Source organism: Abramis brama, assembly GCF_963993115.1.
Source record: "Abramis brama genome assembly, chromosome: 12".
Lineage (NCBI taxonomy): Eukaryota > Metazoa > Chordata > Actinopteri > Cypriniformes > Leuciscidae > Abramis > Abramis brama.
This window is the reverse complement of record NC_139974.1, coordinates 4,615,005-4,642,197: the sequence shown is the minus strand read 5'-3', so window position 1 is coordinate 4,642,197 and position 27,193 is coordinate 4,615,005. Positions and strand designations below refer to the sequence as shown.

General features: G+C 36.8%; 2 protein-coding genes and 1 long non-coding RNA gene across 4 annotated transcripts in view; 1 reads left to right on the top strand and 2 right to left on the bottom strand.

Moving 5' to 3' along the window:
- Nucleotides 1-14,507, bottom strand: part of LOC311093935 (protein NLRC3-like) — a 92,428-nt gene extending 77,921 nt beyond the window's left edge. The window contains exons 1-2 of one of the 2 annotated variants that reach the window (XM_084131613.1): nucleotides 14,431-14,507; nucleotides 13,987-14,103 (exon numbers count right to left, since the gene is read on the bottom strand). In XM_084131613.1, the coding sequence (XP_083987739.1) occupies nucleotides 13,987-14,103; nucleotides 14,431-14,480 (167 nt within the window). In that variant the 5' untranslated portion in view covers nucleotides 14,481-14,507. Of the gene's footprint in view, nucleotides 1-59; nucleotides 212-13,986; nucleotides 14,104-14,430 lie in introns of those variants that run through there. The other variant, XM_084131614.1, reaches the window with a different exon arrangement.
- LOC311094009 (uncharacterized protein) lies at nucleotides 3,019-3,957 on the top strand. The gene is made up of 3 exons (XM_084131752.1): nucleotides 3,019-3,238; nucleotides 3,500-3,751; nucleotides 3,879-3,957. The coding sequence occupies exons 1-3, from the start codon at nucleotides 3,121-3,123 to the stop codon at nucleotides 3,938-3,940; spliced, it is 432 nt and encodes a 143-aa protein (XP_083987878.1). The 5' UTR covers nucleotides 3,019-3,120; the 3' UTR covers nucleotides 3,941-3,957.
- A 1,665-nt stretch (nucleotides 14,508-16,172) lies between the features above and the next one.
- LOC311094019 lies at nucleotides 16,173-19,456 on the bottom strand. Its single transcript, XR_014608515.1, has 3 exons — nucleotides 19,216-19,456; nucleotides 18,173-18,330; nucleotides 16,173-16,679 (listed from the first exon to the last, which is right to left on the bottom strand). It is a non-coding gene; the product is annotated as an uncharacterized lncRNA (long non-coding RNA).
- Between the last annotated feature and the right edge of the window lie 7,737 nt (nucleotides 19,457-27,193).

The window sequence follows — 27,193 nt, the reverse complement described above, 5'->3', positions numbered from 1 at the left end:
TTTAAGTATTTCATGGTTTCTTAAGGTAATGTAAGGCTTTATGCGTCTCACCTGAAGACTCTCCTTGATCAGAATCAAAGGTTATAGACACAGATTCTCAAATCTCTGCATAAGCGGCTGTAAACATCACTAGACACTTTAATGCTCATTTTTTACTGATTAAAAAGAATCGTAGTTCTGAGAGTAAAATGGAGTTGATAAGAATGTGGAAGTTGGGAAATCTAGAATCACTTTCATTCTCCCAGTAAATCATGGTTGCCAGATCTGCTCGAGCTCATATCATCCGTTTCATACACAGTTCAGTTGAGAAAGGCTAGTAGTGCTCCAGTTCTGACAATGTACAAATGTAAAAACTTGGTCAATTTATCTGTTTCATACACAGTTCATACACATGAAATTGTGGCTGTTCGAGTTGAAAAGCATAAGCTCTGCAATATCTGTCTTAAAATCAGCTCTTGTATCTCCTATGATTCACAGACATGACTCTAGTTTTCATTCCAAAGTGCAGGAGAAATATTATTTATAATTCGGCCCGAGAAAAAATCGACGTCTACATACAAACTTGTGCATTTTTGTGCAAACTTGTGCAAACAAACAATTTTTTATTTTGTGTGCAACATTTTTTGTGTACAGTTCTTCTTATTCTTATTCAACATGATATTTGAAATAAAATCATTCTTTTTTTTTCTTCCCATTATGGTTTTCTTCCCATTATCCAAAGGAATGGACGCAAAACTACATGGACCAAACCTAGATTGATGAATATTAGAGTGATGAAGGCATTATAAGTTTAAGATAATGTATTTTAATTAATGAAAGAATTAGATCTGCTCATACCAAGTCAAAACTTAAAGGTTATTAATAATAACATTACAATTACAAAATACCAAGAAATTGTTAACTAACTGAGTTGCTAATTTTGACATGAATCTAGTTCTTACTGTGGTGATCTGATGGCAGAAAAAATGGTGATTTGTGGGATCAGTTGTTCTTATTATGACTGCTAGATTACTGTTAAACAGCCTTCAGGTCTGAGATCAGAACTGTGCAAAATACACACATGCTTTCATTTAGATTTGGCACAGCAGGCTTTAGCTCATATCGGTCTCAGATGGTGATTGATTCATCATCTAGTGTCAAAGCTGCTCAGATCCTGGAGAAAATATTAACGGAGCCCTTTTCTGCTCTTCTTTACTGGAAAGATCTGCAGACGAAAAATACACACATTTGTGTAGAAGTCTTTTTTAATCACTAGATATAGTTTTCATGCTAGCTCAAGAAAATAGTTTAACATATCTAATATTTATCACATGGGATTGTAAATAATGTGAGAATATGTGTGTAAAGTGTGTAATATCTGCTCTTCTCTCATGTGAAACTGTGAGGTGTTCTGAACACGACATAGAGACAGTGCAGTCGAGCGATAGTGTCCCCCTGAACCAACCAATCAACTGGAAATAAATACTTGTTTAGAAAACATTAAGCACGATTTCAAAAATATTTGCAATGCTCTGTGCCCTAATATAGCCTAGATGGTATTAAATGTGGCACTGCATTTATTGGACCACACAGTTTTGTTCTAATAAATAAAAAATCTTTTCATTCTCAACTGTAATTGAGTGTGCATACCATAAACAGTGACGTGTCGAGGTGTCTCTCTCTCCTGTTCGAAAAACGCGGACCAGCGATTCTGCTTTGCGATTCGCTAATCAAGCTGTGATTGACAGCGCTCTGATCCAATGGCGTTGGGCATTGTCATGTTGACAGTAAATCTAGCCCAATGATGTTGGGGGGGGGGGGGGGGGGATCATATTCCAGGGGGGGCCGGTGCTACCCCGTGCCCCCCCTCTAGACACGCCCCTGCCAACATCACTATCAGCATCAGAGAAGCTCAGAGCCGCAGTAGTCAGCTGATGTCACATGGTGGCGCTGTTCTACAACAAAACACATCAGCATTAAAATACACAGTGGAGGACAGAAACACTGGAGCTGACAGCCAGTCCAGCATTAAAGAAATATTATGTTTCACTCAGATATTTTTCAGCAGCTTCAACTCTGTTTGAGAGCTCAAGATTGCAGGAACAGGCCAATGATAAACTGGACAGAGAGAGAGAGTCCTGCGGTCAGTGTGTGATAGTGACGCTTGATCTTACCGTTATAATGGAGTCTGGGTTTGGAGAAACACATGAGGAAATCAACAAACAAACTCTGAGTATATAGGACAGTGAAATACAGCTGAAAATCTAAAATAATCATATTTTTCTAATTTATTTATCCTAAATTTAATAATGTAGATCAGCTGAGAAAAATCAATGCTATTTATTTATTCTCAGTACATTAAGAGCACATTGCTATAATAACACGGACACTCAAACCCCATCTATGTTCCTGGTAGCAAATTCCTCTTACACTTCATTAAGAAACTGAAGGAATGGAGAAGATCTGGAAGACCGAGAAGATTTTCCACTAGAACTGCTTGTAAACTGGTCAGGATCACAAAACTAAAGGCCCAAATCACTGCTAAGGATCTGCAGAAGATTGAACACACACACATCATCTGCATGTAAGAGTCATCAGAAAGAAACCTGACCTGTGATCTCATCACTAAACCCAATGTCTGAGGTCTCCAAAACACTTCCATAAGCCAGAGTCCTTTTGGGATGAAGTACTGTGGTCTGATGAAGTTACAACTCAACTTGTTGGCTACAATCTCCAAAGGTGTGTTTGGAGAAAAAGGAAGAAGAACGTGAAGAAAAGATCATCTTGCTGACTGTTAAACATGGCGGTGGATCTGTGATGCTTCGGGGTTTGTGCGGCTGCCAGTGGAACATGAAATATTGTAAAGGGAGAGAGAAGAACGGATTCTACTAAACAACTTTGATGAACTTTTTGATCCATTTCAAATGTTGACTACTGTATATATATATATATATATATATATATTTTAGTATTGATACTTTATTGAATAAATATTACTGTCTGTATTTTCAGGAACTGCCACTATTGTGTCAGATTGTTTATATTGATTTAAGCAGGTTAAAAAGCATAATTTCTTGTCAGAATGAAAAATGTGTGAATAAGAGTGAAAATGGACGAGTATTTAAAGAAGGATCATGTAACATGATCATCAAGGATCTGAGATTCAGTGACGCTGGGAAATACTTTCTGAGAGTCCAATACACTAATGATCAGACAAATCTGGAGCGACAAACCCTGGAGTATCAACTCTGCATTCATGGTAAAGTCAAAACTGATCAAACCATCAGCATGTGCTTTCTGGTTTTCCTTTAATAATTGTGTTAGTATTGCACACAGGCCTGTAACCAGAAAACACGCTGAATGGGACACTAATATTCATATTAATTAATCCAATAAATGCTTTACAGTGGTGGATTTTTAAATGATTACATTTGGTCTCCAATCCTAAAAATTAATATTCGTATGGCCTTGACTGATTAACACCATTATAATAATGATGAATGTCTCTGTTTCTCCTCAGATGAGATCTCTGTAAAGAAAGGTGAGGAACTGAAGTTGGATGTTCTGTTGATCAACGCTGATAAAGTTGTGCACTGGGCCAAAAGAAGCACAGGGCGAAAGGAGGATTGGAGCAGAAGCCACGGGGTCAGGAGAGATCGAATGACCATTAGAGATAATAACCTGATCATTAATAATTTTACAGTCACTGACACTGGAACATATGAGGTTCTGGACTCTGAAGGAGAAATCTTGATCATGATGACAGTCACAGGTAAGAGAAGATCAGTGGATGAGCAGAAATATTATGTTTAAAGCATTTAAACAGGTGAAGTTACATCATGATTTGAACATCAGATTGATGCTAAACTGAATGAGTAACCTTTCAATCTCCTCTACAGAATCTAGTACAGAATCAAAGGACGGATTCAACTACATAAATGATGACAAAACAAGAACATAGTAAGAAAAATAAGAGGCACTGAGAGATTTACAAAATCGTTAAACATTGAGTAAATAAATAAATAAATAAATAAATAAATAAATAAATAAATAAATAAATAAATAAATGTGCTCTCTTCCCAGCTTCCCCCCTTCCACCTGAAGCATATTGGATTTCCCAGATGAACTGTCTGTGCTCTTAATCGCTAACAGTGAAGTACTCAATTTCAAAGGACCACGAGAATGATTCAAAAGCGTACAGCACCGTCTGCTCTCAGATGTAGACATTAACGATAGCGGTGATTTCAAACCAAGTCGAGCCCTGATTCAGACCCTGACAATGTTAACGAACCAGAGGATCGTGCTGAACAGATTTCACAGTTTCAGAGTGGTATGTTTTTTTTGTTGTAATTTTATTATAGATATTGTTATCCACCATTTAATCATATTTGCTGGAAAACTATGGTAATACAAACAGTAATCGATCACAAAATTATGAATAATAATTTAGAAAATATCAGTCTTACAAAAGCACCAGTAAACACTACATCAGTACTGGTATGTTAGTTAGCAGGATAGCGGAGGCAAAGCTTTACATCATAGCTATCAAAGCAACTACATCAAACTTATAATTGGAACTCTTAATAAAAAACACAAATACAAATAATAAGACATACTTACAAGTTGTGGTCCATAAACAGATTGTCCCGACAAAGTGGGAATGGCTCCGTCTTTCAGGAGAAGCTTTTGTGCGTATAGCCTGAATTAAACTCTCTTCTGGAAGCTGTTCTCCGTAAAATGTGCAGTGCACAGACAAATGTTATGGTTATAATGTTCAGGAACAGAGTTAAAAATAAATGTAACCTCTGTACATTTTGGACAAACGTTTTCCGGGGTGTAAAAAACAGCGTCAACACTCTTCATCTTCTCTAATGCAGCTCAACCAGGCCTCGCCAACTTCATGTGTATTCTGTGGAGATTATTTAAATGAGGAACATTATGACTTCATAAATCCGTAAAAAAACCCGCTGTAGTCCAAACGAGCCATTCGTTGTAATTCTGTTAAATAAAATATCTCCCTTTGTAGTGGACTTTGAGCTCTGTAACCTTGCAGATCTGTTTATGCTCAAACAGCATTACACACTAAAGAGAGTTGAAAAAGTGAAAAAGCATAATAGGTATACTAGCTGCATTAAAGATAATCTTTTTGAGCAGCTAGTATTACCCCCTGGGCTTCAGATCGTGGACATCTGTGCATTAATGCTCTCCTAGACAGAAATAACAAGTTTGTGCTTGGTGGAGCATTTTGCCCTCTCAGCCAACATTGTTGTTTAGCATTGTTGCCTTGTCACATCACTTGAATTAATAAAATAAAATTTTGAGCTCATTTTAAAAAAGCATAAAAGCTTTTTTTCTTAACAATAAGCTTTAGACTATTTATAATGTTTTAATAAAAGAACATTTTTAAAGAATGATTTTAGCACAACGGCTCCACACAGAAGAGGGCGCCATTGTGCCGCTGCATCTCCTGCAAACAACATTTTTGAGTACCTGATTAAAACAATGTGTATTGAGGAAAAAAACACTATACATTTTTAAAGGAACTAGTTGCTTTATAAATGCCATAACCATTTTTGGATACATTAGTATTTTTTAATGATGTATTTTGAAATGGAATTTGGTAAAATTGTAGTTTTGTTACTTTTTGTGCTATTATATATAATTTAGAAGCAGCACAATGCCTGTTGAACTTTACAGTCGTATTGTTATGTATTACGTGTTTAGGATAAGTCTTTTTTATTACCTCACTGTGACTGTGAGTAAATTCACTTATATTTTAGTGTTGATGTTACGTCCAGTGTTATCATATGTCTGGGGTTGTTGTTTCTCAAATTTTTTCCCCTTCATTATTTTAGAACTTATTAAATAGAGTATGATAATGCAATAATGTCGCACATATTTGACTGTCTGTGTTTTAGTTACAGGTTTTAGATGTTAGTCTGACCTTCTCTGGATCAGCTGATGGAGAATAAAGAGCCTCTACAGACACAATCACATTCAACAGAATCAACAGACACAAACCCAAGTGATCATCACACACACATGTGTGTGTAACTTACAGAATGATAAGAATGGGGAAGAGAAAAGAACAGGTGAGACTTGTAACGGTCACCAGCTGGAGTGCCCTTGAGAGCCATCAGAGGGCACTCCACAACAGACTATTGTCATTCCCTCACAAACTACATTTCCCATAACTCACTGCCTGGACTCATCAGCCCTGATTGCATCCACCTGTGTCTCATTACCTTGTTTAACTCGCCCTATTGTAGCCTGGTTTTCACATTATAGCCTTGTACCTGTAACACTGCATTCCTGAGCGTTTCCACTGTTTTCCATGTTCCTGGTTTTCCCGTTCCTGTCTCACCCTCTGGATTTGTTTGTTTGATTGGACTGTTTTACTGTGCTCTGACCTTTTGCCTGTCTTTTACTACGGTTGTGGATTACCCTTTCATTAAAACACAGCATTTGGATCCTCAATCTTCGTGTCTCGGAGCAGTTTGTTACATCACGTGATGTACATGTGCCACACTGATTTGTCAATTGTGTATAAACACTAGTTTAGCGACACGTAACATTCTTTGTATTTTCTGGTTTGTAGTCAAGTCAAGTCAAGTCAAGTCATCTTCATTTATATAGCGCTTTTAACAATGTAGATTGTTTCAAAGCAGCTTTACAGAGATAAACGTATAATTTAAGGTAAGGTTGTTTTGGCTTTATAGCAGTTCTTTAACCCTCTGGGGTCTAAGGTGTTTTTGGGGCCCTTGGGATGTTGACATGCCCTGACATTTGTGCTTTTTTCAGTTATTTATAAACATGATAATGGCAAAGGTGTAAATTCACTCTATATAGGACAAACAGGGCTACCATAATATGTGAGCAACATGAATGTAGATGTTTGTATTTTTAAGAGAATAATGTTTATGGTTGGTTATTGAAAAAAATAAAAATGAAAGTTGCTGAAATAAGACCACAAAACTCATACTAATATGTGTCCACAAGACTTTTGACTAATGGATGTTGTCGCTTTGAGTTCTGGCTTCAAAATTATGTGAAAATAGTCTTGCTTTATCGTTCACATAAAACAATACATTGATTTAAATTGTGTAAGACAGGTTTTGCTTGGAAAGCCAATATGCGAGGGGGGCGTGAACGAGGAGTGGTTTACACCTGAGAATACAATGTCCCACCAATTATGCGTAATGTCTTGCATAATGAGCCATTCATTCAGGTGTGACACTGACTGAGCCACAGGAATGAATGCAAGGACAAAAGATATATTTAGAAGAAGACTTATATTGACCATTTAACATTTTGCTTACATCTATCTTGTAAATATGTTTTGCTATTTTATTAAAAAGGTTACAATTACAACAATAATTACAATTTCAACAATATTTCAAGTGTACTCTTTCTTTGTAAAAAAATGATTATAGGCCTACATTTTATCATATGTATTCATTTGTTTGAATATAGCCAACATTGGAACAGCTAACATCTTAGTTGATGTCTTTATTTTTGACAAAAATAGTTCGCTAAAACATCATCATTCATTCACACACAGAAACGCGATTCAAATTTAAACTGTCTTTTTTGCGAGCTGTGGTAAACAGCGTGCATCTCTGCCGTTCATTCATTTACACACAGAAACGCGATTCACTTGAGAAGGAAAAAAACTTACTACAGTATTCCTCAGCTCAGTCGGATCCGTTGCTCCTCGAAATACCCGCACTTCTGAGGTACATTTTCCATTATTATTATTACGATAGTATTATTCCTCACAGCGCTGCGAGACGGTGTAAACAAGTACAATGATCTGATTAAACTTGTGTTTTCTCGAGCTGATATGGGGGCGTTCACAGTTTGCGTTCACAGTTTGCAATTGCCTCAGTCATTTGCATTTGAATAGCGCGCGCTCTCCGTGGAGGGGGTCACATTAAAAATAATTAGATGAGATGAGAACGACTGACATCTCGCTCTTTTCTTACAGATTACATGAACTAAGAATATTAGTTTTTTATATAAATTACTTCATTTAAAAGCAGAGCCGGATTATCCATAAGGGCACTTGGGCCAGTGCCCAGGGGCACCAACCATTCACAACCACTAGGGGGGCACCACATGACACAAGCTTTAAAAATATTTTTCGTAAATTGTTATATTATTAACTTGAAATTCTTGAAAGACCATACATAACTCGATTATGAACACTAATTTAACAATAACAATAATAATATAAATAATAATATAAATAAATAAAGATTACATGACCACTATCACTCCCCCCCTCCCTCCCTCCCCAATCTGTCAGAGTTGAGTTGGTCCACAACAAGTACGCGCAAATGTGTAATTTTTTTAAGGACTACAAAAAATGAATCTACTGTAAATCCAAAATGGACAGACGTCAATTGAGTGGTTTTGCAAAAAGAAAGTTAAAGAAAGACAAGGACGCTAGTCGCTAGACGTTTAGCTACAATTCAAAATGTTCCAGGGATCGAAAGTTTTTTTTTTGTGAGAACATCACTATAGCAGCGAAGCCGGAGCTAACTGTGGAGACGGTACTAGCATCTCGGATGGTACCGCCGTCAAATAATGCATTCGGGCGCCGCATGATTAACCTTTTGAGCGGTATGGTCTCATATGGGATTTTAATGTCTGTGCCCCTGAGAGTACGGTGCCACATTTAGAATGTTCAGTGACGTCGTAGAACTGCCCGATTCAAACTGTGCTTTCGCGCGTTGGCTGGCGCTGAGCCAGAGTCGGACGCGTTCAGCGCTGTCATATATCACGACTTAAGCCTGTTTTATACTTCTGCGTCGAACTCACGCCGTAGCTATGTCGTAGGCTGTGTGCAGCGCGCGTACCCTTCGGCGTACCCTGACGTGCACCTCTCCAAAAATGTAACAACGCGTCAACTCCACGCGGACACAAGCGCTGTGATTGGTCTGCTAGAACCCCTCCCTCGGGTTTCACATGCTCCCTCTGCAAGTGTAATTGCGCGTCAACGCGGACAACGACGCAGAAGTATAAATGAAAACCAACGCGTTGCCTACAGCGTAGAGGCTACGGCGTGAGTTCGACGCAGAAGTATAATGAGGCCTTAAGCAGTGTTTTCAACCTCATAATGTTTATTTTAGGTTTCAGATATTTAAATACACATAAGCACGAGTAAAACAATACATTTGGAGTTTGTAAAAGACACACTGATATCTGTGGAAGCAGCTATAACAATTTTTTAAAATTTAATTGCCGACATGTGTTATTCATATAAGACAAAACATAGTGGAAGTAACTATAAAGTTTACTCTATTCTTCTCGGTTCACCGGCCACTTTCTTGCATTTATTTCGGGAGAAACTGATGAATTCACGTGCTGTACATCCGACTGACAGGACAACATTGTGGCGCCCATCTCATGTTAGTTCAAGATTATTTATAAAGGTTTTTAAACGACCAAACACACTCACTTACACGTATTTGAGAATCAGAATATCAGATAGGCTAGTTGATGACATGGTAAGCAAGTTTGTGAATATTTTGAATAAAAAAGGAAAAGCGAAATAAAAGCGGCACATCTGTCATACAGTAATATTGTGGCTGCGGTGTATCGCGTGACGCGTCGCCAAGGAAACATTAAAGGGAACGTTCGCCTTGAAAAAACTCACTCTGGGGGTGGGGGTGTCAGAATATTTTAAACTTACGCGTGAAAGGGTTAAAGAAAAGATCGAAAATAAATATTTGTGTGTGCTGTAAAGTGGTTAGAAAAAAATTAAATCGGAATTGGCTAAAATCGGTATCATCAGGTCAAACTCAATGAAAAATTGGAAATCGGAATCAGCCTAGAAAATTGTAATCGGTGCATCTCTAAATAAAACAGCACAAAATATTCTCAAAATTATGCCACTTTCCTTTCCTGTTAAAAGACAAATGTCAAAAATTTGAAAAAGAGAGAGAAAGTATTTTTACACAAGTAAAATACTTTTTTTTATTATTATTTTTGGGCAAACATGAATTGACGCTGTCAATGAATTGATAATTGATTGGGGTGGGGGCCTTTTGAGGTATAGTGCCCAGGGGCACCACACTGTCTTAATACGGCCCTGTTTAAAAGAAGAGAATTCAAGCTTCATGCCTGTGTGTCTGTATGTCTGTTTGACTGAGTATTCGCTGAGTTTTCGGACGCGTTTCAGAATGGACTTCACTGACAGAGAGAAAGCAGAACTCACATCATGTTTATTTTTCTTTATTTGGCAAAAAGCACAACACTTTGTTTTTATTGTGAGTATACACAAAAATAATACACACTTAACAGAATCGATTGATGTATGAAACTTGTTTGTAATATCAAAGTCAACAGAGCAAAATGAATCTCTTTTGAACTGATTAAAAAAAAAGCGAGCCTATCGAGCCGGCGCGATTGTCGACCCCAGGGGGTTAATAAAGTTATTTTCCAGCTAAAGTTAGTTTTGATTGATTCGCTTCCGTCGCAACGATCATTTGTTATTAAATTAGGGGCCGCCAAGACGACACCATTCTCTCTACACAAACTTAAAACGCGATCCTGTGAGAAACGCTGATGGCGTTCATATGCACATTAAGAATTGGTTCTATAGTTATGTGCGTTTGAATATATGTGTGCAGGTTTGTTATTCCCTACAAACCAAGCCTAAACAAATTACTGGTGTTTCCTTATAGTTTTGATTAAGAATTTTATTTTATTTTATCAATTCGGGGTAGATACGCAAATTGAGTTTTCCCGACGATGCTTTATCTGTAGAGTGGGAAAGGGATCCTCCATAGGGAGAGACTAGTTGGCACTTCAGCACTGCATTGTCATTGGGTCCAGGCGCAGATCCTTCATCAGATCTGGATACGGCCTGGATCCGGCAGGCTGCGGGAAGACCTCGGGATAAACAAAGACACTAAAATTAGCGTAGATGCCATTCTTCTCATGATGTAACAAGTACATCAGGATTTATGGGAAGTGTTCCCGGTTCCAGCTGACCTAATCTATGCAGCCTAATCATTGAATTATAGAAGTCTATAATATATTATGTGAATGCTCGGTCAAAGAGATGTGTCTTTAATCTAGCTTTGAACTGACAGAGTGTGTCTGCTTCCCGGACAATGTTAGGAAGATTGTTCCAAAGTTTTGGTGCTAAATAGGAAAAGGATCTACCGCCAGCAGTCGATTTTGATATTATAGGTATTATCAACTGGACGGAATTTTGAGATCGCAATAAACGTGAAGGACTATAATGCGTCAAGAGTTTATGTAGTAAGAGTTTATTTAGGGCGTCTTCGACGCTGAAGATCTTTTGTTTTAATTTTGGGTTTTTGGTCAATGTTGATTTTTAGTTAGATTAGAAATTGTTTTTGTTTATATAGTAAGATTGGTTTGTTTTGTGTCTTTCTTTGATTTGGCACGGTCTAGTTCTTTTCTCTTTTCCTCGTTCTATTGTGAACCTTTTACTTGGTTAAGATTTGTATGTAAGTTGTACATTTATGTAAATAAGTATCTTGGGGTATTCCTCTTTTCATCTCGTATCTCACTGTAATAAATTATCACTTTACCTAAATTTGACTGGTTTGTGTGAGATTGTTTTTCACTACAGTCAGTCTTTTGATGTTGCATTCCTTATTCTCCCTCGACGTAAGAGGTTTGTAACAGTTGGTTTAGTCAATCTTTAGAGTAAACTCAACTTAAATATTTAAGGTTAATTTTATCCATTCAGTTTGAATTCGGGTAACAAAGCTAACTAAGTCTTAACAACTATGGTTTGAGGAAACCGATTGCCTTAAATGGTTTAAGTTAATCAAACTCAGAGTAATAAAGTTACATAAGACTAAGCAAAACCTATTGGCACAAAATAATAACAGAACAGGAGGGTATTCTTAAGTATTTATCGAAATACAACATTCACTTCACAAAATGTTCAACTTAAAGCATAAAACAAAATCAGAGTAGTTGACGTGTGCTTCAGATGCGATCACGTGGAGGCGTTCCCAAATTATCATCGACGCAACGCGAGTTTCCTCGAAAGGGAACACATTATAGTGAGACGAAGAGATCGCTCAAACCTCCTCACATCACAATAATTGCATAATTTTGTGGAAAATGAATAGAAATGCTCTGAAATTTCTCTTCTACACTCTTCTCTACATTTTTCTTCATTCCATGATATATACGATGCCAATCTCCATGCATGCTTCGACTCACAGACCTGTGACACATTAATACAAACATCACCTAGTGTGAGATCACCCAAATATTTCTTACGCAATCTACATACAAAGAAAAGTCATACAAGAAATGCTTCTTGTCTTCAGTAACATAGGTATTCATAGTTAGATTACAATAATTACAGAATCTCTCTGTCATAGGAATATTACTCCATCTACCTGTTTCTATGGCTAAACAGTGCCCTGAGCCTCTGAACAAGAACAAAGATCGTAGAATATAGTTGTTTTATGCATTCTTGCAATCACAGATAAATGGAAGCAGGCGCAACTGTGTCTTCTTATGTGAAATGAGTCATTGTAGGCCATATATTTCATCAACTGTGTTTGTTTGGTCAGGTGCTACCTGAAATCTATACCCTGGAAATCCAGAGTTCTCGCGAGAGCACAAGTTGAATTTGCTCAGCGAGTTACTCTGGTGTCATTAAATATGCCCCTCAATCTGAGCTGCACCAATCACATCGGGTTCTCTGATATACGTAGGCGGGCCAGAGGCGAGCTAAACAGATGATGACAGCACTGTGACGTCGAAGTCATTACATTGACTTGGTGCTGCCCCTCGAGCTGGGCATGGGTTTCATTACTCGACCCCAGACCATTCATCTTTTAGATTTAGGTCTGGATTTCCAGGCTATGAAATCTATGCATTCACCACAGACTTTACACCAGCATCAACTCTTCTTCGTTTGGATCACCCTTGTGGATTATATTTTTTCCCCCTTTTTTCAACTTTTTCAACTATTTTTGTCTGAGTGAGTTATTCGCTGCGACGAGACTGTGGTCGCCACTGAACTGACTTTGAACTGATCTTTGGATTACAGGGATTACAGGTTCCTTATATTCATTACACCCACATTATCTATATTCCCATATTATCAGTTTGTTTCTGTGTGGACATTTTATGGACTAAGTTGATAGTGAAGGACTCTTTGGAGCTGTTTTTTGGTGATTGTGGCGTAGGCCTATTGTTGATTTCTGGTGTGGTTGTATTTTTCTTTAAAAAAAAATTTGTTGGTATGCATTTGTTCTGAACTGTTGTTTGGCAAATATACTTGGATGTGGTTCCCCCTTATTTTTTGTGTTTCAGTTTGTCTTACAACGGAAAGCTGGAAATGTCCATCAATGGCGGGGAAAGAGTTAATAGAGTCATGAACAAAATATTACAATAAAAAAAAATAAAAAAAATAAAAGTGGTTTGATTTAATTTTAAGATTTTTTTTTTAAGTTACAGTAGTTAAATCTGTATCTGTATTGCACGTTTAAACTTTAAAATCATATATTAGCAGGTTAATATAGGCTTATGTTTTCTCCGGGAGTATATGGGTTTGGGTTAAATGCAATAAATGCAATTCTAAATAAATGCATTTAAATTGAAACCCATTATATTTTAGTCGACTAAATCTTATTGTATTTCGTCGACTAAAACTAGACTAAAACTAAAACAATTCAGATGACTAAAATATGACTAAAACTAAATGGCATTTTAGTCAAAAGACTATGACTAAAACTAAATCAAAATTTGCTGTCAAAATTAACACTGGTCTGCGCTAATCATATTACACCAGACTGCTTTGTGAACAAGGGTTAATACGAAGCAGTTTTTTTCTTAATTTTTCAGGGCCTATGTGAATCAGTTCAATAAATGTATCTTGTTTTCCTCTATTAAAATAAATGCATAGAACAAACCTGTCTGAGAGACAACAAATAGTCTTTTTCCAAAGTCTTCATGCATGTAATTCGAGAAGATCTATCTATCTATGAAATGTTGTACCTCAGATCAGTTGATGTGGGTTTTCCCTCAAATCTCATTGGCTCTATCATAGACGCGTCACTCCTCATGGACACACAGCTGGACTCCGGTGAGATTGATCTGTCACCCTTAAACTGACTTTAATAGAACAGAGACAAGAATCAACTTGGCTGATTTAACATGAAAATAAATCCCACATGAGAAGGTTTTCTATTAAGACAGTGTGTTGAAGAGTGATGAGACTGTCCAAGGATAATGTCATATATCATCTATCATCTACTGTATCTGTGTGTCTTTGGACAGTGTTTAAAGACCCTGAGTGTCTCCAACTACTGTATATCCCGGCACCAGAATATGATAGAGACAACAGATCACTATACCAACCCTGGCAAACACACACAACACCCTGTTATGTGCAGAAAATGAGTCTTCTATAACATTAAGATCATATGAAGATTGAAGTACCTGAATCCTGGAGAAGAATCTCCATGTCTGAATGTGTGTGTGTCGTCCATGATTCATTCAGTCTTCATGGAGCTGCTCGAGTAAGAGATCAGAAACACTCATTCACACATACTCAAATACAATACATTTCATTTCTTTCAGTGTGTATGGAGACAAAACTAATCCTAATCCTAATTTCTGATTTCTAATCATTACTTATTAGACATTATCAACATTTCATTCCTGGTTTAATGTGATATTCAATCATGTAAATGAATGTTCAGTATCATCATTCTCTTCTTCAGTCAGATCTGTCACGTTTGCTCCAGTATTTCATCTGTGTGTGTTTAAAACAGAAATATCTCGGCTGAACAGACTGGGAAGTTTGTAACACTAGAGTTTAATGTTCTTCCACTGAAGCCTCAAATATTGTACAAATGGGACAGTTTACTGTAAGCCCACATTTAATACATCTGTGAAACTGACTAACATACACAGCTATTTGTTCAAGATCTTTTCCAACTATTTTAAAATAAAATATTGGTTTAGTTTAATTAGATGTTCATAAATGTTAATCAAATGTTCTGACATTACCTAAATGGAGTTTGTAACAACAGCACTCTTTGTAGGCCTACTTGACATTTATTTTTTCACAGAAAATTATATCAAAGTTTTATACACACAGTAGCCTACAAAACTTTTTTTTTTTTTTTTTTAAACACTACAGATGTTAAAGAGAAAAGTGTTACAACACTGTGGTTTCTAGAGATTTTGACTTTAATGTTCCCCTATTTGTACCGAAAATGATGTAGCCTATACATAAAAAGTTAATTTTAAATTGTAGGGTCTAGCCTATGTGTCGATGTCCAAAGACAATTACGACAAACATTTATAAGTTTTAAAATAAAAACGTATATTAATAATTCCATGTGTAGGCCTAATTTACTTTAATATTTCATGGTTACTTGCGTTGTTGAGGAAGTAATTTCCATGCGCCACACCGGAACACTTACTCTGAATATAAGTTATTAAACACCTCGAGTTTTCCATCAACAGCATGTAAAATCGCACATAAACATACATATTCAAACATTTCTTGATACTTGGATGATCAGTTGTTCTTATTTGAAGATTCCTAAACCCTGATGTAAAATGGCGCTCGTAAATAAATCACATGGTCTGCGTCCCAATGTGCATACTATCCATCCTAAATAGTATGTGACATTAGTAATTGTCAATACTATTTAGGGCAGATAGGGCGGATAGCTATGCACATTGGGACGCAGCCGGTGGTACCGGTACATTCACTTTCATTTTCGCAGCAACTTTAATAAAACGACGTTGGCATTTGTATAACCCTTCAAAGAAAAACAATGCGCCGTACGTCATTTGATATATATGAAGACACCAAACCCATTTGTTTATACTTTTTTTTTATGTCACTATAACGAAAAAACCCAGTCAGCAAATTTCCTTTGGCAAAGATGTGGGCCAGATAAACAGCTGAGCTGTGGCCCAGATTAGTTTGTGTTTGCCGGCCCAGATATGGCCCACATCTCCTTTGCCAGAACTGAACCAAAGGACTGCCATAACTCCACCAAGCATGAGCCAAATACTACAATTTCATGTGGCCCATATGTGGGCCTGGTATGCAACTTTAGTATGGTTGAGTTCTGTTAAAATCTAACGGCCCTTATGTGGCTGACAGTATTTAAAGTCTTATTAACTCACAGGTAAATTAAACACTCAACAACAAATGCACTCAAAACAATTTATTTTGACAAGCATTTAAATAATTACAGCTAAAGTGTTGTACTTAATTACAGTAGTATTCAGTTGAAAACATTTCATAAAAAATAAATATAATTACAGCAGAGTTGAATTTAATAATTACAGTAGTATTCAGTTGAAAACATTTAAGAATACATAGAATTACAGCTACTCAGTTGTACTTATTTTAAGTAGAATTCAGTTGAAAACATTTAAGAATACAAATTAATAATATAAATAGCATTCAAAGTTAATTTTTTACACCAAAGTTCAAAACACTCGATCAAAGCGTGTATTAATGTTATGTTCAATTAGTCTAATGAGAGTAATACAAATAAATCACAGTAACTTGGTAAAGAGAACTTTAAAGAGAAATTGAGAAAGTTAAAGCAAACTTGAAAGGTAAAGAGTTGAGAAGTGTGTTGATGTGCAGAGAAGTCTCCAATGAGGGTCGGCAATGTGTTGACCTTTTCCAGTAAGGGGATTCTGCCTGACTGCACCTGCAATAAAGAAGAATTTAAATAATGTTAGCAGCAATACAACCTGGAAGCTAGAGCTGCAGGATAATGAAAAAAAAAAATCATTAATGTTAATATCCTTTAATATTTTAATTGCAAATATTAACAATTAAACACCTCTGAATTACCACTGTATGAAAGTTTTTTCCAGTAAATTTTCAAAAGGAATTGCAAATTGTATTTTTCAATATGTGGGCCAGAATTATACCATAATTCCTTATGACAAATTATTTAGATTTTTAGAATACTTTTGCACCAACCGGTTAAAATTTATGGCACTGCATGTATTCTGATTTTTTTTTTTTTTTTTAAAGACATGCACACTCTAATGTAAAAACACACCAACACAGATAGCATTAATGTCATGTTATAGTCCAAAGACAGAGTCTACAAAAAGAAGTGTTTTTACTAACACAAAATAAACTCAAGATAATCCGCAATGATGCGAGACAATTTGGAAGCAGAAACACACAACAATAATGGGCCAAGTACTGAATGCAAGGAGGAACATAAAGGGTTAGTTCGCCCAAAAATGAAAATTCTGTCTGTAATTACCCTCAAGTTTTTCCCACGTCTGGGTTGTACGTCAGAACGTAGGCTCACGATTGGCCAGCATCCCACACATGACCAGCGTCGGCCAATAGTGAGTCTACGCTCTGACGTACAACCCAGAAGTGGGAAAAACTTGAGGGTAATTACAGACAGAATTTTCATTTTTGGGCGAACTAACCCTTTATGTTCCTCCTTGCATTCAGTACTTGGCCCATTATTGTTTGTGTGTTTCTGCTTCCAAATTGTCTCGCATCATTATTGGCCGACGCTGGTCATGTGTGGAATGCTGGCCAATCGTGAGCCTACGTTCTGACGTACAACACAGAAGCGCTGCGCTGTTACACTACGTGAACTCACTTAGAGGAAAATGAAGAGTTGAATAAAGTTGTTATTTTTGCTTGTTTTGCGCACAAAAAGTATTCTCAACACTTGATAAACTTAAGGTTGAGCCACTGTATTCTTAAACTATTTTAACAATGTCTTTACTAACTTTCTGGGCTGGCAAGTTTCAATAACAGAGAAGCCTATGGAGGAGTGAGAAATCTCTCAGATTTCATCATAAATATCTTAATTTGTGTTCCGAAGATGAACAAAACTCTTACGGGGTTGGAACAACATGGGTGAGTAATTACTGACAGAATTTTCATTTTTGGGTGAACTAACCCTTTAAATACACAGTGATAATGAACTAAATACAGATAGTTGTAGGCATGCGCTGGTGTTTGGCTTGATCTCATGGTGCAAATGACCCTATAGGTTGATTTTACTCCGAACAATCCCTTTAAGCTCTGAACCATGAATTTGTGACTACTATTACTGAGATAACAGAAATAAAAATGCAATGTTCTGTAAAGCAGTTTTGAAAAGTTGTGTATTGTGCAAAGTGCTATACAAATAAAAGTGACTTCTAAAAAAGGTCTCACCAATGACAACTTCCTTTACGACCAGGCGTTGGACACCAATCTTCCCATTGACTTCTCTCCAATTCATAACGTGCCACAGCAGTTGTAAAAGTGCCTTTCAGCACTCTCCACACGGTGTTATTCAGGTCAAAGCCACCAACCAGACCCAGATAGGTAATCTGATAGGAAAAAAAAAAAAAACATTGTGTAAGTGGTTGAAATATGCATTTAAATAGACCACCCTAAAATGAAAGTGCTTTTATATTCAAAAATGAACTATAAACTATTACTTACTCCATCTGAAACCATATTTTCTAGGTTTTTAATATGGAAATTATTGTCATTGCCCCACCCATACCGCACATTAGGGCTGGGCGGTATGACAGTATACCATATCATGGTATATAATCTCTATCGTTAGAAATCAGAATAATTATAAAAATTTCCTGCCTCTTCCAAGCTTTATAATGGCAGTGAATGGCCGCTCAATTAATTGATAGTTAACAGAAACAGCAATTCATTGTTTGTTCATGTTAGTTCACAGTGCATACTAAAGTTAACAAGTACAATTTTTGATTTGAATGTGTTAGTAAATGTTGAAATTAACATTAACACATTAATATATGCTGTAGAAGTGCAGTTCATTATTAGTTCATGTTAACAAGGTATTTCAATCGGGTATTGTATCGAAAGTCATAATTTTGGTATTGTGATGACACTAATAGCCTAACCTAACGTTACAACTTTAATTTTAAAGAGGGAAAAGTCATGAGAAAAAGTCTTGGTTGAATATCATTTCAGAGTTAAATAAAAATATACATACAATGATGCACACGCATTATTAATAAAAAATAAAGACATCTTAATTTAAAACGGCAAACCAGCGAACTGCTAGCCTACATTGAACTTTATTGTAAGTTATAGCAGTAAACTGAGGAAAATATTAGCTAGTTCAACCCCTTCCTCGATGAAACGAATATCTAAACGCATAATAACATGCAATACTGACACATAATGCTGCATATTTCAATTATATGACCTTAAAATGCCAAAACATCACTTACCTGAATGTACACAGTCGTGAGGAAAGCATAGTAAATGGCGTCAGCTGGCCAGCGTCGCAGTCAAACTCGCGCCGTAGTCTCGACCAATAGGAGGGGAGATGCAGAGCAACCTGAGGTGTGGAACGGCGGATGTTTGCCGCACTTAATTTCAGGATTCCTGCGTTTTTCCACGTATTCACCTTATTTTCCATGACAACAAGGGCGACGCCATTACGCTCATTTTGTCATCTTACTTCCGGCTAAGCGGGACTTCAACTTCCGGCTGAAAGGACCTACGCTAGTTTCTAGCGTAATTCTATAGTTGTAACGGTAAAATATGTTAAGTATTATATGCTCAGTTAGGGGCTGACATAACGATTAAGATGATAGAACAATTTAACCAACGGTGTTACGAACACAATGTAGGCTAAAGCGATCGGAATGTTGTGGTGTACTTTACGATTTACACGAGGAGCACCTGAGGCAATGGCGGAAGTCGCTAAACTTGAAGTGCTCACCCAAGCGCTGTGTGTTCGTACCATGTGTTAATACCATGTGTGTTCGTACCATTTTATGGACGGGGAGCAGACTGACGAACGAACACCCTTACCCCGAGTAAAGGCTCGGCTACGATGTTCTGGTAAAGACGTCCCGGCGGGTGCTGAACAGGTTTTCAGATTCAGGTAAGCTAACTTACCTAACTGTTGTTTCCTAACTTACCTATCTATGTGCTTTTTAGCCTAACGTTAGATGAAGTCCGTTCTATGAATACATTTAAGATTAGTAACGAGCCGTTCACAAAATACAACGAATCTTGCATGATAACCATTGGCCAACTATATGTCATATTTCTTATATTTCGTTTACTTTGTGATATGTCGACCTAAGGGTCTGAAATAAAGAATGAATGATTATTCACGATAGTACAATATATTATGGTACATTACAGTCTTACAATAGCTCACATTATTCCTGTAAGGAGGCCAGCTAGCTACATCTCTTATTCAGATATTGATATTGACCTACGTAGAGTTAGGAGATTGTGTGTATACTGTCTCGTTTTTAATGCATCTCTCTTTTTCACACTGTTCTAAGTATGAGTGCCATCATAAATTAATTCATTCTCATTTTAAGTACTAATTTAAATCTACATTTTAAGTACTAATTTAAATCTAATTTAAAAGTACTATTTAAGTCTATTTTAAGTACTAATGTAAAAATGTTTATGGTTCTATTATTTCCATAGAACATCGATGAGAGTCAGTGTTGCAGTGGACAACTGTGAGGAGGATCACAGCCACATGCCCCAGACCTGTGATGCAGAAACACAATGGGAGGATCCATCTGTCTCTGACCACAACTACACTCCAAAATCTCAACTCTGCTGAGAAACGACCACCTTTGTCAGCTCTACACAGGGTCTACATTGATGCATTCCACTCAGTTGCTGAGCACCTTACCAATTCATACACCAACAGCTTTCAGCTACACACTTGGTATCAGCTCCTGATGACTCTGATGAAGCTGCGTCTTAAAGGGTTAGTGCACCCCAAAATGAAAACTCTGTCAGTAATTACTCTCCCTCATGTTGTTCCAGCCCTGTAAGACCTTCGTTCATCTTCGGAACACAAATTAAGATATTTTTGATTAAACTGAGAGCTGTCTCACTCCTCCATTTGTTTTATTATTATTATTTTTTTCTTAATTTGTGTTCCGAAGATGAACGAAGGTCTTACGGGGTTGGAACAACATGAGGGTGAGTAATTACTGACATAATTTTAATTTTTGGGTGAACTAAACCTTTAATTTATTAATTTATCTTGCTGAAAGGTTTGGTGTTTCTCAGTCCACTGTAAGCAAGGTGATTTCGCGTTGGCTTGACATCATGGAGGAGAAGTGTTTCAGAGAGCAGTTTCCAAACACAACATGTAGAGCACAATATATCAAAATATCGCAAATGTATATATCGCAATATGCATAATTTTTTTTTGCTTTAATAAGCTTTAATCAGTTTATATAATTCATACAGTGAAAAACTAAGCAGTGTTTTACTTTTACATTTGATTATTCAGTTTCTGTTGTTAAATAGACCTAATGTAGGATAACCTGAACCCCGTGGTTTACACTGATGTTAAAATAACATGTCTTATATACAGTAAAACACTGATGTTCACTTTCACAAGTTGAAGGGATGTTTTCTTGTTACAAAAAGAATGTGAAACACATATGTAGGTTATATAATTTTAAATCTAATTTAAGTTAATTTTATATACTTTAAGCATTATCGTATCGAATATCGCATTGTTTAATGAGTTATCGCATTTTTCTTCAATATCGTGCACTTAATAACCTCGTCCTGGTGATGAAGTATTGGCAGACAGGCTTCACCATTACCAATCTCCTCTATGAAAGGAAGGTCAAACTTGTCCTCCTTGTGAATCTTGTAAAACAGATGTTACCTGTTATGAATAGTTATTTTTATAAACCTTTACAGTGTGAGCAGATGTTACCTGTTATGAAGTTGTTTTTTAATAAACCTTTACAATGTGCCCAGATGTTACCTGTTATGAATAGTTATTTGTATAAACCTTTACAGTGTGAGCAGATTTTACCTGTTATGAAGTTGTTTTTTAATAAACCTTTACAATGTGCCCAGATGTTACCTGTTATGAAGTTATTTTTATAAACCTTTACAGTGTGAGCAGATTTTACCTGTCAGTCATTTATTATAAAACAATATAATGTGAGCTCTGTAGATTCCCCTTAAAACTTAAATTAATCAAGTCTTCTAGTTAGAAGGAATAAGTCACGTCACGTTTGCAAATGAATACCATCTTGGTTTATTACTTATGAAATTTAAATGGTGAAATGTATCTACATGAAGGTCAGTAGAAGGTGTCTCTAGCTTCCTGAAAACATCAAACACTTCTTACAACTGATTTTATACAACTTATTTAATCGTTCATATTTAACCAATTACCTAATCTCCTATCCTTAACCCTAAATATTCTCATTCCTTATTATTTACAAATCATTTTTTATTGCTGCTCCATCAACTCCTTCTGACAGGACGTAGTTAAATATTCCCATAGGACGTTACCTCTGGCCACGTTAACAATGACGATGAATGAGACAATATGAGACGAACTGATAGTCGTACGAAGTTTTCTCCGTGCTCCCAATTTAAAACATTTACGGCATTAACGTTATTTGTCATTTTGATAAAGTTTTGGCTAACTATAAACAATCTTCTAACTACTGAAATAGCTACCGGATGTGCCGTGTCAGTTTAGCGGAAGTCGGATGACAAAATGCGGAAGCGCGAAGTATTAAAAGTGGGCGGGGCGGAATAAGGTGAATAAGCCAAATGTTTACCACAAGTCGGTGTTTCTCACTGTGTGCCATAGCTCAACCACATATGGTTCTCATGTGTTTGTTGTTATCTGGGCCATATACCTCAAAATCAGTTGTGAACCAAGAGAGCATTTCCCGCAGATTTTAAAGTTATGGCAAAACAAATTTGGCTACAATTTGGCCCATATCTGTTCAGCCATGCCACATCTAGGCCATATGTGCCAGATAATACCCACATGTGGCCCAAATGTAATTGCTATCTGGGAAACAACAACAAAAAAACATGCACTTTGCGCGAGAGCACTTAGGCTACTGGTAACCACAGCAACCGTTCAACGCAATATACAAAACATCACTTTATTATTATTATTATTTTTTTTCAATATTTCTTGTGGTTATGATGATGAATCTAGTGTGTTTGTGGACATGAAGCAGTAATACTGTAATCCAAAAATAAAGTAGTCCAGCATCTGATCTCTAAAGAGCTTCATGGGTAAAGATGGCGGCTAGATTATGTGATCAGAACTGTGTAAAATACACACATGCTTTCGTTTAGACTTGACACTGCAGGTTTTAGCTCCATATCGGTCTCAGATGGTGATGAATTCATCATCTAGTGTCAAAGCTGCTCAGATCCTGGAGAAAATATTAGCGGATCCCTTTTCTGCTCTTCTTTACTGGAAAGATTTGCTGATGAAAACACACACATTTGTGTAGGAGTCTTTTTTTAGTTGCTGGATATAGTTTTCATGCTAGCTCAAGAAAATAGTTTATACTATGATATCTAATATTTATCACATGGGATTGTAAGTAATGTGAGAATATGTGTGTAAAGTGTGTAATATCTGCTCTTTTCTCATGTGAAACTGTGAGGTGTTCTGAACACGACATAGAGACAGTGCAGTCGAGCGATAGTGTCCCCCTGAACCATGTCATCCAGGCATATGGAGCCCCGGGACAAAACATCATCTACAGAAAGAGAAAACATCCCAACATCACTATCAGCATCAGAGAAGCTCAGAGCCGCAGTATCAGCTGATGACACATGGTGGCGCTGTTCTACAACAAAACACATCAGCATTAAAATACACAGTGGAGGACAGAAACACTGGAGCTGACAGCCAGTCCAGCATTAAAGACATATTATGTTTCACTCAGATATTTTTCAGCAGCTTCAACTCTGTTTGAGAGCTCAAGATTGCAATGTAATGTTCAGCAAAATCGGTAGGGTTACAAATATGATAAAATGGGGTCAGACTTTACTGAGTGAGATCGTTTAGTGGTTAAATGGATGAGACATATACAGTACAGAGATAAGATTAAATAAGAATGGTGTATTTACAATGTTCACATGAGACTTTAAAACAAAACAATTAAACCAGAAAAACTCAGTTTGTTAAAAGCATACAGTCCAAATCACCATTCCCTAAAACAGTCCAAGAATCCTAGTGTGTTGATAAGTCCCAATTTGAATGTCCACCAGTGTATATACAATCCAAGACTAGTGTAATCCAAAAGTTTGAAGTTGTTTCTGGAAAGCTAAGTCCACAGGTTGACACTTAAACTATCCGTTTAAGAGTTCTTAACATTTCCTGTAATTCTTTCTGCACACCATTTAATTTAGTTCCTTGGTCTGTTCTAATAGTTGTAACTGGACCTCTTCTGGCTATGAATCTCCTTATATAATTTATACAGGAGTCTGTATCAAGAGAGCTTGCTACTTCAAGATGCACAGCACGTGACACAAGGCAAGTAAAGTTTACTCCATAATGTCCTTTGACTTCACCAGGGCCAAAGTTATCAATTCCTGTGTTTGTAAAGGCTGGCAGATAAAGGGTTATTATACGGTCATGAGGTACATCTTTTGTTGACCTGCTTTTCCTCTGACACATCTACAAAAGGTACAGTGGTGAATTATACTTCTTGCCAGATTGTTTGCGCTGGGTAACCGGTAGTGTTGGGGTAATTTGGTCAGCATGTAATTTCTTTCTAAGTGGCCATTATTCTGGTGAATATGTTTTAAAATTAGTCTGGCGATATGAGAATGTTTAGGCAGAATGGTCGAGTTTTTTAGTTCCATTGACATTGGTGCCAAACTTTGTATACAGTATATTATTTGTATAGTGAATTATTAGCATAAATAACATCCTTTAAGTGTCGGTGATAGTCGGTTTGTTATAGCCCCATATTTTGTGGTTTTACTTGTGTCATCTTAATGCAGTGTCTCACCACTGATGTGAAACCTTTTTTTTTCTGAAAGTATGAGAACAGATTTAACATCACTGAATTTATACAGTTATTATGAAGAGGTTTAGCATTGGTAATGATGGTTTCTGCCAATAAATGCACATTTAATCACATAATTTCTTAGTTTCACTGTTGTTTATTTGATCAGATCTCCCAACAACACATTTTTCATTTAAATCATCTGTTGACATTTTTATTAAATCAAGCATAAGGATGACATTACCTCAAAAAAACTATTTAGTGGCCACGACTTATCACATTCCCATGAGTTAATATGACATTCTCACGAATTAATATCTCATGGCCACAACAAAACTAACCAAACATGTCCCCTCTTCATATCCCCTCCTCTTAGATGCCCCTAACACTATAACGCTACCAATAGCAATAGCAACTTTATTTATATAACACAAGTTGAACAAATAAAACATATGTCCATTGTTATAAAACAACACAAGTTGACCAAAGTGCTTTACAATGTCACACAGAACACAAACAGAGAAAAGATCATATAGACAACACATATAATAAAATGTTCACTGATTAAAAGCTATTGAAAACAGATGTGTTTTGAGTTGTCCTTTAAAATCCTGCACAATATGGTTCCATGGAAGATTAAGACGAGGATTATAACATGAGATTTAACAATAATTAAAACAAACAGCCAACATGCGAGACAAAGTGCTATGCACAAACAATAACCGACAACATCTGGATGAAAAGGAGGAACTTAAATACATGGTGGTGATGAGACAATGACAAACAGCTGTGATGATTAGTGTCCATGGTGAATGATATCGTGGCTGGAAAACGTAGGCTATGTTTACACGTGGCCGGCTATTTTCATAAACGGAGATTTCACCCTCTCCGTTTTCAAAAAGAACATAGTGCACACCTGTCAGTTTTCAGAAAAGTGTTTGTTTACACAAACCCGTGTATATATGCCGTCAAGAGCATGCCAAACCTGTAGGTGGCAGTGTAACGACAAGCTCAAGCCCACGTTAGCCAATCAGAATCCCGGAAATAGCAACAACAGCAATGATTCACTTCAACATGATGCATGTTTTTGCACCAACATAAATGCGACTGTTACGCTGAATGCATGATCCATGATCACCATAGCCAAATGAAAATGCAAACATATGTCGTACTTTTGACGCAGGGGCAAATTCTGTCCCAGACTGTGACGCTGGCTGCCTAAAACTCAGTTTTTCTCAGTTTACATGCAAATGTGCAAACAAAGTTTTCCAAAATCTCCACTCTGGCCGGAGTTTTTAGAAAGAATCATTTTCAGAGGCGAATTCTCTGTTTGCGTGTAAATGAAGGCCACAAATGAAGGGAAATGTCTCCGTTTTTCAAAATAACCATGTACATGTAAACGGGGCCAAAGACAAAGAAACACACGTGATGAATGACAACAAACTGAAAGTCTATGAAGACAAAACTAAACTGAACAGAATGGGGGAAAATACACCCCAATAATGAATATATTAGAATTATTTTACAGCATTTACAAACATTTTGGCACAATTCATAATTAATTTATTTTCCCTGTTACATTTGTGTGGATTTATGAAATATAGTAAAGATTTTTCATTAATTAAAAGTATCTCCCAGAAGCTGTTCATAGAGCTTAACTTTTATGAAACCTGGATATTTATGATCATGAACTCACAAATCAAACACACACTGTTTTATTATCCAAGTGTCAATGCAAGCTAATGTAGACCAGAGTCAGTATAAACTACACTGAAATCATGAACTGCCTTTCTCAGTTTGGCATGTATACAAGCTTACTATACTGTAAATACTTTCCTTATTGTCTTTAACTAGATGTACCGCATGGCGGTACAAAATATGACCGCCGCTCAGGCCTGCACTGGCTTTCCACAAAAATAAATGACGTGGAGCAATTTGGCTGTATTGCGTGTTTATATATATACCTAAAAAAAGTAGTAGTATGTGCATGTCTGTCTGTGTGTGTGTGTATGTGTTTGTGTGTCTGTGCGTGTATGTATGCGTGCGTACAGTACATGTGTGTGCGCGTGTGTGTTTGTGTGTGTATGTCTGTGCATGTGGATTTGTATGTGTGTGTATGGGTGTGTGTCTGTGCGTGTGGATGTCAGTGTGTGTGCATGCTTGCATTTGTTTGTATTCCTGCATGTGTGTGTGTGACAGTATCATCCTAAACCAGCAACCCTTCGCTCAACACCACCATCTACAGGCCGATGAGTGTACAGTCACTAAATGTGCACATAAATGAATTTATTTTATACCCCCCCATGGATGAAATTCTACGAAACTTAGCAGAGGATACCCCCAGAGGATGTGAAGTTAATCATACACATGAAATATGGTGCAGTTCTGAACATCTCAACTGAAGATAGGGGCGATTAAA

What these genes read in the sequence shown, in the direction of transcription:
- LOC311094009 (XM_084131752.1), top strand. Translation starts at nt 3,121, where the DNA reads ATGATCATCAAGGATCTGAGATTCAGTGACGCTGGGAAATACTTTCTG. An exon ending in GTATCAACTCTGCATTCATG is followed by an intron (nt 3,239 to 3,499) that starts GTAAAGTCAAAA and finishes GTTTCTCCTCAG; the next exon opens with ATGAGATCTCTGTAAAGAAA. An exon ending in GATCATGATGACAGTCACAG is followed by an intron (nt 3,752 to 3,878) that starts GTAAGAGAAGAT and finishes TCTCCTCTACAG; the next exon opens with AATCTAGTACAGAATCAAAG.